At 44.1% G+C, this 18,624-nt stretch overlaps 1 protein-coding gene and 2 long non-coding RNA genes across 3 annotated transcripts in view; 1 reads left to right on the forward strand and 2 right to left on the reverse strand.

The window, feature by feature from the left end:
• The window catches only part of LOC310688060, a 150,436-nt gene that overhangs the window by 109,466 nt on the left and 22,346 nt on the right, over window positions 1-18,624 (reverse strand). The window lies entirely within an intron of this gene.
• The window catches only part of FAM185A (family with sequence similarity 185 member A), a 40,811-nt gene that overhangs the window by 8,204 nt on the left and 13,983 nt on the right, over window positions 1-18,624 (reverse strand). The window contains exons 6-8 of the mRNA XM_083464100.1: window positions 12,913-12,954; window positions 2,373-2,471; window positions 502-636 (exon numbers count right to left, since the gene is read on the reverse strand). Of these exons, the coding sequence (XP_083320226.1) occupies window positions 502-636; window positions 2,373-2,471; window positions 12,913-12,954 (276 nt within the window). The remainder of the gene's footprint in view (window positions 1-501; window positions 637-2,372; window positions 2,472-12,912; window positions 12,955-18,624) is intronic.
• LOC310688064 lies at window positions 2,421-7,405 on the forward strand. The gene is made up of 3 exons (XR_014516758.1): window positions 2,421-2,524; window positions 6,109-6,845; window positions 7,216-7,405. It is a non-coding gene; the product is annotated as an uncharacterized lncRNA (long non-coding RNA).

The following is an 18,624-nucleotide window of genomic DNA, read 5'->3' on the forward strand; positions in this document are numbered from 1 at the left end:
TCACCCCCAAGATACACATCATTTGAGCCATTCTCCAAGGAGCCGCTTATTTGTGAAGCAAGCTCTTAGTTCAGAAGACTAAAATAGAGACAATGTGCAGCTCTCTGTGAGAATTTTCCATTTAGCAAAGTAGGGTAGCTCTCCCTCCCCACTGAATCTCATGATGTTTTGTGCAGTTCAAGCATGAATTTATGCTCTCTGTACTTAGAACTGTCCATCACAGTCCCGGTGCAGATATCCCATGACTAAAAGCTCTAGAGTGGACAACAAGATTGCTTCTCCCCACCACATGCCTCCTAGGTTAACCCCACTTAAGCATTGCCTAGGCACAGGCGTTAACTACAGTTTAGGCTGAAAATGATGGGGAGAAATCTGATACAAACATAATTTGCACCCATTGAAAGGGTTGCAAACCTGACTGCATACACTTAATTAACAGTAATTCGATTCATACCTAAAAGCAAAGTTTTATGGGGAGAGCGTCTACAAGACAAGACTCACCTGTAACTGTTATGCGGTCCTCCCTGAAGGCATTCTGAGTCTCCTGTAACTGGATCTCTGGGCTCACCTCAACCTTGCTCCCAGATAACTGCAGATAAGCTTGAAGAGTTGCAGGTACCTTGACAGTAATGGAGCCTATTATACACAAGAACAAAAGGATTTGTGTTAAGACAGTTCAAGGTGACAGGCATAAGCCACTTTGGGTCAGAGAACCCCCCCCCCCACACAAAAAAATTAAACAGAGTTCCATGAGAAATGTGGGCTTGCTGTTTTTACCCAGCAAAAGGAAAGCAGTATGGCAGCTCCAGATCTTTTGGACTCCAGAGCCCATCTTCCCCAGCCAGTATAGGCAATGGTCAGGGACGATGGGAGCTGGAGTCCACAACATCTGGAGGGCGGAATTGGATGCCCCTGTTCCACAGCAATGTGCTGGCTGCTTTCGTCAACATATTGGCATGCAGCCTTTCCATAGTTAAAACCATGCTCAAGCTGGCTTACAACATGGAAATCTTTATCTAATTACCAACAAAACGAAAGTAGTCATGAACAAGAAATAAAACACATCAAATACTACACGAACAATCTGAACCATTTCCACCCAAATCATTACATCTAAAAATTAAAGGTGCAAATAATTAATAGCAACAATAGCAACAAGAGCCCCTAAGCAACCCCCAGCCCAAGAGTCTGTTCAACATCCTCAGCTTTCGTAGCTGGAGTCAGTCATGGCTTCTCCCTCCCAGGCCAGGTGGGAAAAGGCCTGCAAGGCAGGGAGCAGGTCCCCCAGGACTCACAGCCAAGATGCTGCCCGGCATCTTCAGCAGCCTCAGCTTTTGTAGCTGGAGTCAGACAAGCAAGCGGGCAGAGCTCCACCCTTCAAGGCCAAGTGGAAAGTGGCTACTAAAACCAGGGATCAGATCTTCCAGGACTCACAGCCCATATTGGACAACAAATCTCGACTCTATACTGTTTGTGTGTGCGAAGTCTGGATGTTGCAGTGAACACCTAAGAAGTTATTAGGATGATGATCCTCATGCCACCTCTGCTTTTCTTGTTGGAAAGGGTTACAGCAGCCAGACTGGTGACTGGGAGCGGCCGCCGAGACCACATAACACCAGTCTTGAAAGACCTACATTGGCTCCCAGTACGTTTCCAAGCACAATTCAAAGTGTTGGTGCTGACCTTTAAAGCCCTAAACGGCCTCGGTCCAGTATATCTGAAGGAGCGTCTCCACCCCCATCGTTCTGCCCGGACACTGAGGTCCAGCTCCAAGGGCCTTCTGGCGGTTCCCTCCCTGCGAGAAGCCAAGTTACAGGGAACCAGGCAGAGGGCCTTCTCGGTAGTGGCACCCGTCCTGTGGAATGCCCTCCCACCAGATGTCAAAGAGAACAACAACTACCAGACTTTTAGAAGACATCTGAAGGCAGCCCTGTTTAGGGAAGCTTTTAATGTTTGATGTATCACAGTATTTTAATATTCTTTTGGAAGCCGCCCAGAGTGGCTGGGGAAACCCAGCCAGATGGGCGGGGTATAAATAATAAATTATTATTATTATTATTATTATTACTCTCTTCATACTTTATCGGGAAGCCCTGATTGAGCTCTACAGTTTGAGAGGGAGGTTAACTTCATTTCTGCCATAGCAATTTAAGTGACTCACTCAGCACAAATGTAAGAAAGAATGAGAGAGAGCAGAAATCATATTTTCCACAGAGTTGAAGTGCAAATTTCAAGAACTTTGCATATTGGTCATTTACACATAATGGTACATTTCGTTTGGACCCAAATCCCATTGAAATCAGAAGAACTTGCTGTTGAGCAAAAGTGCTTCAGCTGTAAAAGCTTCACATACAAAATTACTATTTACTAACCTTCCTGAGATTTCAGATCCACTTCCCCCTTTTGATTGATAATGTAAACATCTATCTCCCCATGATGTGTAGAAGCTTTCAGGAATCCTTCGGAGGAATCTGAAGAACAAAAGAATGAAAATATTTTGAGCCGTGTGGGTTCCAATGAAATAGTATGTATATTTTGTGAGTCCCATATTAAAAGGCTGTTTCTGAAATGTTTGCTCCTAGGGCAAAAGCAGTGCCGTGGAGTTTTTGTGGGGGAAGAGAGAAGAAGGGACACAATGTTCTCTCTATATTTAAACTTTAATAGATAGTTTGAGACTCACTGAACATCTACATAGAAAGAACATCTGCAGTTGTTCAGAGATGGTAACATAGCTTAGTTCTTCTCAAAATGTTCATGATAACCACGTAGATATTTTTCACCAGACATTTTCATTTTTCCTCCTCTAGGAAAACAGGAAGAAGGGTTCACCAAAAGCAAAATGATGTATGGATGATTCTAAAAGGAGCATGTTTTCAAAGGGTACAGAGATAACAAACCTAACATTGTTTTCTAAACTGTCTCTGCATGCTATCCAGGCTTTTGATGAATGTTTCCCCCTACATACATACACTGAAAGAAAAGCTTGCATTTAAAAGTTGTTCAAAAGCTAATTTGCACAGGGAACAAAGGTTGCTTGTTATTTTTTGTAAAAAAATTCTAAACCCCCACACTATGATATTAAGAGAGTTTCAGAATACATCTGAAGCTGAACCCAGAAGCTAAACAACAGGAAATGCGCTAAAAATCTTTGCAGATTATGGCTGAATTGCCAGTATTTTTCCCCAACATGTACTTATTTTATCCAAAGGATTTATTAACAAGGAATAGAAAAAGGCATGGTGGTTTGAAAGCTAAATCTCAGAGATAACCAGGCAACTAGACAAAAAAAGAAAGAGCTATTTGAAAGAGTTTTTTAACTAGTGGAAACCAAAAGCTTGATTCAGGTTTGTTCCTCAGGTTTCCGGGGTTTATCCTGTAGCAATGATAAATGCATTTAACTTGTTCATACTTTTTCTTTTAACAAAGCTCTTGGGCCATGTATGTGACAGATCACCCCTCCCAGAAAAAGAGCAAGAATGTGCTATTATAGCCTGTGTTTGCTACACACACATCAATGTGGACCCCATCCAGGTGCACATGGAGGAAACTGATCCAAGCGGAGTTTAGGCCCAGTTTTGGGCACAGAAACTGCCCTGGTTGCCTCGGGAGAGAGACATGGGCAATGTATCCCTGCTAATCCTTCTTGACCTATCAGTGGTTTGAGATACCATCGACCATGATATCCTTCTGGAGCGGCTATCCAAGTTGGGAGTGGGCTTCTGATCCTACTTGGATAGTCATTTCCAGGGTGATGCTTGGGGTTCCTCAGGGTTCAATATTATCCCCCATGCTGCTTAACATCTACTTGAAACCACTGAGTGGGGTCATCCAGAGTTTTGGAGTGCGCTGTTATCAGCCATATGCTGATGGGACACAGCTCTATTTCTCCTTTACATCTGCAGGTATGGCGGTTGGCAATTGTGCCAGGCCATTGTCTTGCCTCCATAATGGACTGGATGAGAGCCAACAAACTGAAGCTCAATCCAGATAAAACTGAGGCACTGTTAGTGGATAGTTTGCTTGAACAGATGGATGGGAGGTGGCCTGCTCTTGATGGGGTAACACTCCCTCTGAAGGAGCAGGTATGCAGCTTGGGGGTACTCCTGGATCCATTGCTGTCACTTGAGCCTAAGGTGGCTTTGGTGGTGCAAAATGCCTTCAACCAGCTTCAGCTACTGTTGTCTATGCTCTGGCAACCTCTACGCTAGATCACTGCAACATGTTAAATGTGGGGCTGCTTCTGAATATGTTTCAGAAACTTAGTGGCCAGGCTGCTCACTGAGGCAAGATGGTTTGAACATGTAGCACCAATCCTGGCTCAACTGCACTGGCTGCTAAGCAGTTCCTGGGCCCAATTCGAAGGGCTGGCTGTAAAGCTTTAAATGGCTTTACATACCTCAAGGACTGCCTTTCCCTATATGAACTGAGCCAGACCCTGTGATCACCATTTGAGGCTTTTCTTTGCGTGCCGCCTGCATAAAGGGAGATATATAAATTGAATTAACACCACCACCACTGTGCCCCCCCCCCAGTGACCACTTTTGTCATGATAATCTCTCATCGTGTCTATCACTTGATCTTTGAGAACAATTTGTTCTTGGAATTAGGCTTGAAAGCTCGCTGCACCAAACATTCCATTTTTTATTCCCAACCAACTTTTGCGGCAATCATTTCTTCAGAAAATGCTACCACTGTAGAAGCCGGCAACGGATGTTTGGACTGTATCACTGCATCGGCCATTTCAGAGTAGGATCTGGGCCTTGTATGTCCACTGTCATGAAGTACCCCTAAAATCCAGCTTTTGCTAGAATTACAGGAACCTGCACCTAAGAAGGGAAGTTCTGTTTTGACCTGCAGAGGCAGGTAAGGTACTCAGGTAAGGTACCTTACTCAGGTAAGGTATGTTCAAGCAAACAGAGTTTCAGCACCTAAACAAAAAGACAAAAGAGCATCAGACTCCTTCTGGAAGCATTAAGCCAACATGTGATCACCCAACGTGTCACTCCTTGCTTCTTCCCTAAATGGCTAATGAAGACATTACAGGAGGCAGAGATGAGGTAGGCTGCTGAAGAATCCAGGGAGTCTCTCCCTCTTGCTGCGACCAGCTCCCCTCCCCCTGGTCTCCCAGAACATGCAGAGAAATGAAGAGGGAGGAACAACAAGAGGCAAGATGATGAAAGCTCAGGGTACTGGGGAAGGAGAGCGGTGGGAGGCAGGGACCTTCAGTCCTTGCAACTGCCTTGTTGGCAGAGTTGCTGGGATCACTATGACTGAGCTGTTTTGTTCTTTGAATAAAGAGTTAACTTCACTGCCATTGGGTGCTTGATTGTTTTATCGCTGACTCCAGCTCCTGACACCATGCAAACTCCCTTCCACCTCCGATATCTTGCCCTTTTCTCTCTAAAGCGAGTGGTCCAAGCCACCTTGTTTTACCACCTTTACCCCTTCAGCCAACACTTGTCACTCTCTCGTTTCCCTGCCCAGTTTTACTGCATCCTAGTTCTTCCATGTGTTTTCAGGCATGCTTTAGAACCGCGAGCTCAGATAATTAGTTTTAACTTGCTTATTCACTGTAAGCTCTTTTGGCTTCAAGTTACAAGAGATTCCAACCAAACAGCAGGAAGAACTTCCTGAAAGTAAGAGCTGTTCGAGAATGGAACAGACTTCCTTGGAGTAGTGGACTCTCCTTCCTCCTTGGAGGTTTCGGAGCAGAGGTTGGATGGTCATCAGTCATGGATGCTTTAGGTGAGATTCTTGCATTGAAAGAGTTCGAACTAGATGTCCCTTGGGGTCCCTTCCAACTCCACAATTCTATGAAACGTAGCCTGTTGTTAGTGTACAGTTTAGGAAGGTCTGTGTCAATTCACATCTCTTCACATATATTCAATATGTATGCTAATTCCCTTTTGATATATTAGAATTACCTTTGAGGTCATAGTTTACTCTTGGAGGTTGCTCAGCTCTCAGTGTCGAAAGATCCTATAAAAGTGTCAGGGTTCCATGTAGAACTGCAGCCTTGAATGTAAGCTGCACCATTCAGAAAGGTACTCTGTTCTTAACTGAGGCACTGGAAGTTGCTCACACAATTTCATGCGCTTTCCATTCCAGGGGTACATGACAACACAGCTGGATAATATGCCAAGGAATGTGAATGAAATAAGGGAACACAATCTCTTCCCGAGAAGAAAAGCAGAGCTGCCAGCTCAGGTCATTTGAAAAAGTGACAGCATCTTTTTGGCTTTGAAAAATGGTAAACAACCAGTGATGAGAAGACAGCTTCAAACGTGGCCTTGTCCCACCCAGCCCAAAAGGAGTTTTGATACGTCAGCCTGTGAGAGAGACTGGAACGCAGCCACTCTGGTTCATCGGTTGAAAAAAACAGCAGGATTTGGGGTTGGGGGTTTTTTAGTCAGTATCTGTAGAAAACATAGAAGGAGCTTAAATGGAGTAGCCAGATTACTGAAGGTGGCTGTTGCTGTGCAAAACTTTGAAATACGCTCAGGCCATGATAAATGATGAATTAAGTCAGAAAATGACTGCGTTCCCAGTCTTTAGATTGATAGGGCGTCTCCCATCTGGAATGCTGTGGGGAGCGTTTCCTAAAGCTAGCCAACTACATTTCCAGGACAGGAATTTAAATTAGAATACATTTATAAAGTCAGCATTTGGGATGTGGAGCTTCTTACAGGTGTTATAAGAATCCGGAACGAAAGAGGGACGGGAAATATGCTTTCTTAGTTTCCTTTCCTTGTCCTGTCCCAGAGATTCATTGCGGACACAGAGGATCCAATATATACGAAAGATCAGATACTATCAACCCAGTCCTGGGACAAATCTGAAGGAGCGTCTCCACCCCCATCGTTCTACCCGGACACTGAGGTCCAGCACCGAGGGCCTTCTGGCAGTTCCCTCACTGCAAGAAGCCAAGTTACAGGGAACCAGGCAGAGGGCCTTCTCGGTAGTGGCGCCTTCCCTGTGGAACACCCTCCCACCAGATGTCAAAGAGAACAACAACTACCAGGCTTTTAGAAGACATCTGAAGGCAGCCCTCTTTAGGGAAGCTTTTAATGTTTGATGTATTATAGTATTTTAATATTCTTTTGGAAGCTGCCCAGAGTGGCTGGGGAAGCCCAGCCAGATGGGCGGGGTATAAATAATAAATTATTATTATTATTATTATTATTATTATTATTATTATTATTATGCATGTGGAAGTTTTACATCCACAGTTTTAGCCACACTGCAGTCCAAACCTGCCTCATGTGGGCTGCAGCCTCTCACCAGCTGCCACAGTGATGCTCGTATCACCTTGCTGGCACAAGCCTTTCCCATCCACCTGTTGAACATGCAGGTGTGGAGCTTGCCAGCCATATCCCCACCAGTGGAGCCTAACAAAAGGCCCAGAAACAGGACACTCTGAGCTGGCCTGGGATCAGCTAGATTCCAAGCTGCTCTCACTGCTGGTGTCAGCCAGCAGAAGCCCTGATCCAGGCCCAACGGCTCCAGAAGCCTAAAGAAGGCACAGGGATCAGGCCCAATCTTCTCTCTTCCCCCCTTCTGCTTCTAGGCTAGGGATGCACTTACAACTCCACACCTCTGCAAAGCCTCAGGATTGCTCTGCTACATGGGGAGTGAATGCGTTGTTCCTCTCCCCAATCCAACAGTTAGGGCTGCACACATGGAGCTGTTCATTTTTCAAAAACAAAGATCTAACATTATTTTGACCCCCAAAGAGGAATGGCCCTCTTCTTTCCTGTTGAAGAGCCAGGTAGGATTTAAGTACCTTTTGTCCAAAAAAAAGAGCTCTGGAACTGCGGCCTCAGCTTCAGTACCTGCTCCATGTTGGAGGGGATATATACTATGTTTGCATGTCAACCTTGAAACTATAGGTGCAATTAGAGGACACTGGGCACAGTCTAGCCAAAAGGTTAGTTAATTCCCATTGGAATCAAAAGAACTTAATCATATTCCTGGTTCCATTCCTTTCCATGGGTCTAACTTGCAACCAAGCTTAGCTGCATTGCATTGATTGTGAATAAAATGAGACGAGCTTAAATTTAACTGTTTTTAGGGCAGCCCTCTAGGGAAGGCAGAGAGCAAAACTAAAAGGTGCAGATGGCTGTGATGAACGATGTGGTGTTCCTGAGATATTTCAGCAAACTTGGTTTTTACAAGCACAGAAGATGAAGTGGAAGGAACAGTTTTGATAGATTTGCTTCAGTTTATGAAAGACAGATTTCTGGGGCTAAACACACAACTGATGCAAAGCCCATTTTTGTTCAGCTTTCTAAGTTGTAACAAAGGAAGCTAAGGTTTGTGGAGAGAAGGGGGAAATAATCTGCAGACCACTTGCAGCGGTTGTTTTTGGATTTTTAATCACAGCAGCCTTTAAAATGAATTAAATTTAAGTTGGGAAGGAAGCTTAGGGCTCTCTGATCAAGAGCTATTTAGGGTTTGATATGCTAAGGAGAGAGACCAATGTATGAACTAAAGAGAGTGAGTTGGGCACTCAGAATAATGAGAAAGAGGACTCCTTTCCCAATCATAAATAGGATTCCAGTTGATCTGTTTCTTCCAGCTTCCCTGTTTCTACTGGTGAGACACATCAGATGCAGCAGTCATCGAATTAAGAGGAAATCAAGTGTAGCAAATCAGTTTAATATGGCCAGAGTTTCTCAGCATGATCTTGCAAACCTTTGGCGAGAGCAGGGCTTTTGTTTTTTGTTTTAACAACCACAGCTGTTGAACTGATTCAGTTGCTGGCCAGGGGGCGGGGACAACAATGCTGATAACTGGGCACATTAGTGGTCAGAAACAGCACTGGGACTTACTGAATCACACTGTGAGGTAATAAAGATATGAGTTCCAGGCTCTAGGAATCTGAAAAGTTGTTGCTACTCTTGAGAACTGGGCTATAACTGTTTCATGTTTCCAATAACTCTTGCCGCCCCCACCCCATGTGGCCCCTCACTTCTACCTGTGGGCAAGAGCAGGGTTACAAAAGAGTCTCAAGGAAGTGAGCCATGCTGGAAATTGCAGCTGGAGTATGCTAATGAGAAGGTCCCACCTCTCTCCCTCTGTGTTTTATTTCTGACTTGCATTGGGATCCAGATGTTCCTCCAAAGAGTTGCATTTTGCCTGCCCCTTTCTCTACTGTTGGGACACGGGTGGCACTGTGGGTTAAACCACAGAGCCTAGGACTTGCCGATCAGAAGGTTGCCGGTTCGAATCCCCACGACGGAGTGAGCTCCCGTTGCTCGGTCCCTGCTCCTGCCAACCTAGCAGTTCGAAAGCACGTCAAAGTGCAAGTAGATAAATAGGTACCGCTCTGGCGGGAAGGTAAACGCTGTTTCTGTGCACTGCTCTGGTTCACCAGAAGCGGCTTAGTCATGTTGGCCACATGACCTGGAAGCTGTACGCCGGCTCCCTCGGCCAATAAAGCGAGATGAGCGCTGCAACCCCAAAGTCGGTCACAACTGGACCTAATGGTCAGGGGTCCCTTTACCTTTACCTTTACCTCTCTACTGCCTGTAAGATCACTAAGAACATCTGCAGAAATTCTACTTATAGTGCTGTACCTTACAAACTGCTATAGAGCGGTGACCATAAAACAGGCATTTCCTGCTCTCACTCCCCTATTATGGGATGCCCTTCCCTCTACAAGAAATGGCATTCATCAGCTGCATCAGACATCTTATAAAGATTATATTTTTGCCCAGGCCTTTCCTGACCGACATGATTGGACCCTGTTTTCTGTCCGTGCAAATTCATTGAATTCCTTTTTTATTTCATAGAATTGTAAAGTTGGAAGGGACCCCCAAGTCATCTAGTCCAACCCCTGCCATGCATGAATCTTTTGCCCAGCGTGGGGCCTGAGATGAAGAGTCTTCCCCAGGCTCCATCACCAGTTCAGATCCCATTAGCACATAAGTGAAGTTCAGGGTTTTGCCCAAACGTGCATTACTTTACACTTGCTTACACTGAATCACATCTAATGCCCATTCACCAAGTTTGGAGTGATGCTTTTAGAGCTCTTTGCAATCTTTTTTTGTTCTTGTCCTGAAAAAAATGGTGTCAGCAGCAAATTTGGCTATCTTACTATTCACCGCTAATTGCTCACTCACAGGTTTGCATATTTGTCACCCAGAATATATTTTTAAAGGCAGCAGGATGCATAAATCATAAATTAGAAACACAAAACACACTTTGGGCTTTCTTCTTAGCCTTATTTTTGTGCCAAAGTTTTCCATTTCGCTTTCAGTCACTGCCAGGACACCCAACAACCGCACTGATCTGCTTTAAAAAACCCCCAAAAGATTCTGGGTTCACAAACTGAGAGGAAAGTTGCTGAACGTGCGTGTAGGGGGGAGAGCCAATCTGACGTGAGCGTCCTTCTGGATCACATTATTTGAAGCTTGGCAAATATTCTACAGAGCAGTGAGCCATATGAACCCCACTAAGTCTGGGAAACTGATACAAGAACAGAATATAAACCACAGCCATGAAGTCAGCACAGAATGAAACGCTTTATGAAAATTTGGAATGTTTTGCATCTCAGGAGGGAATATACAGTCCTGACAATCAATCCCCACCCCCACCCCCAGATACGCCATTTCTGCCATGAAAATGTTACAAGAAACTGTGTTTGGTCTTTAAAGCAGGATATTTACCAGGGAGTGGGAAGTTTTCTACCTCTTTCAAGAAGCCATTTCCCCAGTCTGATTTCTGATATTCAAAATCAAAGCTGACATAGGAGATGAAGTAAAAGAGAAACTTTCTTGAGGAGAAAATGCCTCAGAATCAAATGTTATTGCTTCAGTGATTGGTTTGAGTGGTTGTACAGAAGGGCCCAGGGGAAAGTGTTGTTCCTGGGAAACTCCTCTACTGCCTTCTTCTTTTTAAATGCCTATATACAATTGTTAGGGATGCAGGTGGCACTGTGGGTTAAACCACAGAGCCTAGGACTTGCCACTCAGAAGGTCGGCGGTTCGAATCCCCGCAATTGGGTGAGCTCAGTCCCAGCTCCTGCCAACCTAGCGGTTCAAAAGCACGTCAAAGTGCAAGTAGATAAATAGGTACCACTCCAGCGGGAAGGTAAATGGCGTTTCCGTGCGCTGCTCTGGTTCACCAGAAGTGGCTTAGTCATGCTGGCCACGTGACCTGGAAGCTGTACGCTGGCTCCCTTGCCCAATAAAGCAAGATGAGCGCCGCAACCCTAGAGTCGGCCACGACTGGACCTAATGGTCAGGGTTCCCTTTACCTTTAGCTTTATATTATAATAATAATAATAATAATAATAATAATAATAATAATAATAATAATAATAATAATAATTTATTTATACCCCGCCCATCTGGCTGGGTTTCCCCAGCCACTCTGGGCGGCTTCCAAAAGAATATTAAAATACTATGATACATCAAACATTAAAAGCTTCCCTAAACAGGGCTGCCTTCAGATGTCTTCTAAAAGTCTGGTAGTTGTTGTTCTCTTTGACATCTGGTGGGAGGGCGTTCCACAGGGAGGGCGCCACTACCGAGAAGGCCCTCTGCCTGGTTCCCTGTAACTTGGCTTCCCTATAACAATTGTGTGCCCAAAGAAGATACGGCACAATTGTGCACCTCCTACGAGTGAAGAGATAATCTCTCTGCTAAGGGAGTGATGAGACATCATATGGATCTCAATAAATACAAGAAGCAGAAGCAAGCATGAAGCACCACAAAGAACAGCATCTTCATACATGCCTTTAAAAAATGACTACACTGTGTGGGTTGCTGGGATTATTCCCACCCCGAAGCAAGTCCAGCTTCTACCTACCTTCAACAAATATTAGGTCTTCAGGATGGTAGTCAACTAAGTTTTAAGGGGTCTAACTTACTTTATTGTGATGTCATAACCCCCAGCCAATCAGTATATTCTACAGCCAACTTCTGGTGTAATCAGAGAGAACCTGCCCCGCCCCATTTTAATTATAATTAAAATAAGGAAAATTATGGATTTTCAGCCTCCCAAGACTTTATTCATTCCAGTAGGATTACCTTGCAGGTTTTATAAATTATTGAATCTGAATTTAGGGCCAGGGGCAGCATATACATTTTGTTGGTGGCCAGGATGCAAAGCACAAATTCATTAGGTGTCCTGGGTGAAAATAGCAGGCATTGATGCTGAATGAAATACATGCCATCAAGGCTGGAAAAAGTATTACAAATTCATTTTGATAGCCCAGCTGAATGGAAATTATTGCCTGCATGAGGTTGAACAATCTGGATAGAATTATGGTTGAGTGTCTTGTTACACACCAGATGTCTGGAATGTATATTACACAAGGATCGTCTTTCATTTTTTGACTCTGAGTCGCAATGCTTTGTCTTCCTATTGATTACACTCTTTAGATGCATATATGGTTGCTACATCCCAAGACAAAAATGTATTCATTTAAGAACATCTCCTTTTATGAGATGTTCTTAAACTTTTAATTTATGCTGTATCTTATTCCCCCGCTAAGACAATATATATAAGTTCACGACTGTTCCAAAAAGAGTTCCAGACCACAGTGTTAAAGAGTTAACAGACACAGTGGGAGTCAGTCATGCTGAAATCTAAGGAACTTAAATATCTAACTCTCTTTTGCACCACTGATTTCAGTGGACCTCGGGAATGTCTAAGGTGAGCGGAGAAAGGCTTCAGAAGAAGAGTTTTGAAGGAGCTTTTCAGGCTCCCCTGATCAACAATGTCTGCAAACACGCTTTTGGCTGAGCTGGGTTTTTACCTGCTCCATACCTGATGTCGTTTATGAAATAATAATAATAATAATAATAATCGTTCAGCAGCTACACAATTAAAAGTTGCCCAGGGGCTGAAAAGCTGCCCACACGTGACATCTGCACAGGTAAAAACAAACACCCTTCAACTTACCTACTGTGATGTTTCCTGTTTTTGTTTTAAGGGTTGTGTCTCCTGCAAAAAAATTAAAACAGTAGTTTGAAGCTTGGTGTATGACGGTTTTAATTCACACAGTGAATGTTTTATTTGGCTCTGGGCTCCTACATAAAGGCCACATCAACTTGATGTGTGGTCCTGAGGCCAATTATCAGGGCCAGCCCATCCATGAGGCAAGGCGAGGCGACTGCCTCAGGTGACAGGATCCACAGAGGCAGTAGATCCTGAAGCAGATCTTTATTGCCCCCTTGTTGCTGTTGCAAATATTCACTCACTCCTTCTTCCCTGGCAGGGAAGGAGGCACCATTTTCCCTCAGGTGCTAAAATGTCTTGGGCTGGCCCTGCTAACTCTAAATCGCCTCTTATTTGCAATGTGCTGACATACCCAAAGCAGAAATTAATGCCATCTATAGTCTGTCTTTTTAAACATTTTACAGAGGTGGTTTATGTGAAAAAAATGAGCAAACAATACTGTTCCCCAAAATATCCAGAGCTGATAACTATTTCATTTTGGACCAACCCACTCACCCCTGCCCAATTGTTTTACATGGAGGGGGAATAGTGATTGGAATGACTTCAACATCACCCTTTTTATGGATAGTCCCAAACAGTATACACAACAGATTACTAGCAAGTTACAAGAAATACATCTCTCAGCAAATAATGGAAAATATTTTCCAGATTGTGAACATGTAGAGTTGGTGACATTTTCCCACTCCCCCACCTCAATCTGTGTCCCTTCATGTTATTCTACAGAATTGCATTTTGCGTAACTTTCCATCCGAAAATTAATCACAGTTCTGCAATTTGCCTGGCAGATCCTGGGTAGAAATTGTTCTGATACTCTTGGCTAGTGACAGAGAGAAATGGAGTCTGGGCATCCTTGCCCACAATATCTCCAAGGTGCCACTGTAGTATGGAGCTCTGCATGGTACAGAAAACTCGACTGCAACCAAGTCAAATAGCCTAAAATGAAACTATGACACCTAGAATGAAGAAATGGGAGAGCAGGCCCAGATCTGCAGCCTTTGTTGTTTAGTCGTTTAGTCGTGTCCGACTCTTTGTGACCCCCTGGACCAGAGCACGCCAGGCACTCCTGTCTTCCACTGCCTCCCGCAGTTTGGTCAAACTCATGCTGGTAGCTTTGAGAACACTGTCCAACCATCTCGTCCTCTGTCGTCCCCTTCTCCTTGTGCCCTCCATCTTTCCCAACATCAGGGTCTTTTCCAGGGAGTCTTCTCTTCTCATGAGGTGGCCAAAGTATTGGAGCCTCAGCTTCAGGATCTGTCCTTCCAGTGAGCACTCAGGGCTGATTTCCTTAAGAATGGATAGGTTTGATCTTCTTGCAGTCCATGGGACTCTCAAGAGTCTCCTCCAGCACCAGAATTCAAAAGCATCAATTCTTCGGCGATCAGCCTTCTTGATGGTCCAGCTCTCACTTCCATACATCACTACTGGGAAAACCATAGCTTTTACTATACGGACCTTTGTTGGCAAGGTGATGTCTCTAGAATCAACCAAATAAGTCACAGCTGTGCCCCTGAGCCTTGCCTGCTTGTGGTGACCACATGACTATTAATTCAGTGCAATGCTTACGTATGCCAAGTAAATGCTGGATGTCAGATATCTGGTGAGATGGCTATAGATCATCAGTTTTAATCATCCTGGCAACATTTCATGCTTCAAAATAGCAAGCAATTAAAACCAGCGGAACTGAAAGCTGCCTTCGCTTGGCATGGAACTAGCTCATCTGCAATTCTGTCCAGAATCTTGTCTTACCAGGAGCAGAGCTAATGGATTTGTATCACTGAGCTGGCCAAATCTGTATTCTGCTTTCATAGTACAAAGTGGTGTCTGACAGCTGCTCTGGGACATAAAGGGATTCTGGGAAACAGGAGATAGGGTTATGTGCGTTCAGTAGAGAGTCCATCTCCTCCTGACTTCTGGTTTGCAGAGATTTCTTGTAAATAAAAGGGAGGGAGGGTGGAAAAGCTCTTAGCAGAAATCTACCTATTATAGGCAGAAAATGAAGTGCTGTACTTCTGCAGGATTCCTGATTGCACCAATGACCCTAATATGTTGATCTGGCTTCCAATTCCACTTCTACTTCCTTGATTTATGATCCCACCTGTGTTCTTCCTTATTGCGAAACTTTCTCACCATGTTATTACACTGTGATCTATCCCAGCCTCCTACTAGGTTTCATAATTTAAGGCACAACTCGCCCCCCCTTCCAGAGACTTCCAAGATGTGATGCATTTAATATTTCAAGGCTTCTTGTAGCCCTGTACTTTCAAGGTCCAGCAGTGGTTTTGAGCCCTCCTAAAGTATTTTAAAAGGTCTTGTCATGTGTTTTTTAATCTGTCCTATGGCTTAACACTCCCCACTTGGTAGCTGCTTAGGGTGGGGGGGGGGAGGGATGTTTTTGTGTGACATCGTGCAACCTTGGGGTCACAAGCATTCAAATATGCCTCCCATGCGTGGTGCCCTGCCCAGGGAGGTGCAAACAACCTTGGGTATGGAAAAGAATGAGAATCCTGAATCAGCCAGACAGAGTAGCTGGTGGGATTGGAGTGCCAGGATACCAACCACCCCTAGGTTTGCAACCTCCTCCAATAAGGTCTGGTGCCCAACTAACTCCTTCGGAGTAGAAAACTTGGTGCCTTCCAAATGTTATTGGACTCCAACTCCCATCAGCCTCAACCAGCATGGCCAATGATAACAGATGATGGGAGGTGTAGTGTGGCAACATATGGAGGATATCCCATCGGCTATGCCTGGCTATCTATGCCATGTGGAAAGCTTTAGAGGCCTAGAGATTCATACTCCTTCACTCCTCTGCTAAGTCTAACCATATGCATTCAAGTTGTGGCCCGGCTGGAGCACAGTTTATGAGGTCCTTGGGGATAACGACAGTCACTCTTTGGGGAGAGGGAATTATATCTTGCAGGGTGGGGGCTGCCTCAGGAAGTCAGGTGATTAGATCGTGTACAGGCGTCAAGGCCTTTACCCAACAGCTCTGAAGTCCTTGCCACAAGGTCCACTCCCTGAGACTTTTAGAAACCTCCATCCCAGTCCATGCTCTAGTCACTACTTGAAGCTAGGGTCATGACACAAATGTTCCTGATCACATGGAGGGTCTACGCATAGATGCATACATTGACACTTGTATGGAGATGCTCTGTATTCAGGGCTTTTCATCTACTAAGAAGACCTCACAATCTCTTCATGGACAGTTATTTCACAGAAGTGTTTTGAGTAGGATGTAACATTTTAGTTTCTTCTGAACATTAGTTCAGTTTCTGAACCCATCCTGTATGTAGGTCTCAGATTCAGACTGCGATCCAAAGGCAGACTGTGCCCCTGTCAGGAGCTCAAATAAGAGGACCTTCGGATTCATTTAAGCTGCCACAGAACTACAAGTTACAGCATCTGCCTAGGAAGCAAGTATCCTCAAGTCTGGCCCTGCCCATCCTGGCTGGCCAATGGACTCTCCCAGACAGGAAGGACTTCCTGTTTCATAGAATCACAGAATAGTAGAGTTGGAAGGGACCTCAGGAGTCATCTAGTCCAACCCTTGGATTGCAGGAATCTAAACCAGATCGTACATGACAGATGGCCATTCAACTTCTGCTTAAGAACCTCTGAGGAAGGAGAGTCCACCCAACTCCTGTGGGAGTCTGCTCCACTGTCAAACAGGTCTTACTATCAGAAAAGTTCTTCCTGATGTTCAGTTGGGATCTCCTTTCTTGACTTGAATCCACTGATTCGGGTCCTAGCCTCCAGGGCAGTGAAGCATTACTGTGTGACCTTTCGATTCGGACTCTTGATTCTTACTCCTTGGGCCGGCCTACTCATTTGTCCCTCTTTCCTCTTTGGGCCTGACTTCTGGCTTCACCCTACAGCTCTTACTCCTTGATTTTGGTTTCTGATAATTGCTCTTCCCGATGATTCCTGCCTTGCTCTTCAGCTCCAATTCCCTATCACATCTCCCAGCTCATCTCAGGCCGACGCCTACAGCTCATTCCCAAAGCCAGACCATTTGCTGACAGTCTTTTAGAAAGGCATGTATTCTGTTCTCCACTTTCAAAAACCACATTGTTTTGTAAAAAAAATTCAGATCTTCTCAAATAAGATTTACCACCTCATTTGGTTTATGGACTTTCTAAAGATATCCATAAAGAATGAGAAACATTTTAAGATCAACAAAGGTCTCGCAAATCACATTATCTGAAGCAAGTTCAATATGCTGCTTTGGAAGAATTGTGTGGTCATATAATTGTTCCACCAATACCAGTGCTTAATGAAGCCTATAATTTTTATGCTAACCAACCCTCAAATTGAGATATTCTGGGGAGAGGGAAAAGTCAAATTCTAGCCAAATTGTTTATTCTGAACTAGTGCTGACATCCAGGAATTACAGAGGTTGGGCAATGTATCATTGATAAAAGCAATTCAAGCTTTCTTCATTTTTGCTCTTTATGAAAACTGGAAGCATTTTTATAAAGCCCACATTTTGTTTATCTGTACATAGTATGATACAAGTCTAAGTTTCAGGATCAGGCTGAGACAATATTGGTTCCAGAACCTGATGACTATGTTTCTGCTGTGCTATACAGTCGTACCTTGGATCCCAAACACCTTGCAAGTCAAACGTTTTGGCTCCCAAATGCCACAAACTCGGAAGTGAGTGTTCTGGTTTGCAAACATTCTTTGGAACCCAAATGTCTGACACGGGTTCCATGGCTTCTGATTGGCTGCAGGAGCTTCCTGCAGCCAATCAGAAGCCATGCCTTGGTTTCTGAACGTTTTGGAAGTCAAACAGATTCCGTTTGACTTCCAAGGTACCACTGTATTCTTTGAGTTTCTGACTTGGGATCATCATCAGATGCAAGATTAAATACAGAGGAAGGCTCCAAGATACAAGCTCAATAATCCATTTTGCTTTTAGCCATGATGTGAGAAGCCACAGATATCTACTAATGAGCAAAAACAAGAGACATCTGTAAATACTTAGGGTTCCTTCCATTTATGTTGCAAGCACTGCACAGAGAGATGACTCTGAGCTTGTTGGTGTTGTTCCTCCCCACCCCCAGTTCTATGTAGATGGGTCTGTGGCTACCAGATACCTGTCCTACTCCACCCCCAAAAATATATGCCTAAACTGGTTGATACTTCCAGAAAGATTTAGGGTGGCCCATTAGAGGCCCCATGACACCATCTGGAAGGAATCACCACTCATTGCAAAACTCATTTTGCTTTTTCTACAGCGTTTTAATTTCCCATAAAATATGAATACAGTATAATAAACACATTCACAGTGCATTACTTGGCACATTAACTCTGAAGTAAGTCCTACTCCATTTAGTGGAGTGTATTCTCAGGGAGGTGTATATGACTGCAACTTCAATATGACTTCCGAGTAGGCATGTATAAGATTGTACTGTCAGAAGTATGTTTCATTTCTGATGACTCTAAAACTTTTTATAGAAAGAACACTTGTTTAAAATAACAGAACGTCCCAATAACATTTCATTAACCGCATTCTGAAAATAAGCATGGAGCAATGTTAAGGTTATCTTGTTTAAACTGGATACAACTCTATTTGCCTTTTTACTGCACCCTGGAAGAAAAATACAACATATTTTTATAGGAAGTGTTGTAAAAGTAACCTAAAACACACACAAC

The sequence above is a fragment of the Podarcis liolepis genome, assembly GCF_965112155.1.
Source record: "Podarcis liolepis genome assembly, chromosome: 10".
NCBI classification, from domain to species: domain Eukaryota; kingdom Metazoa; phylum Chordata; class Lepidosauria; order Squamata; family Lacertidae; genus Podarcis; species Podarcis liolepis.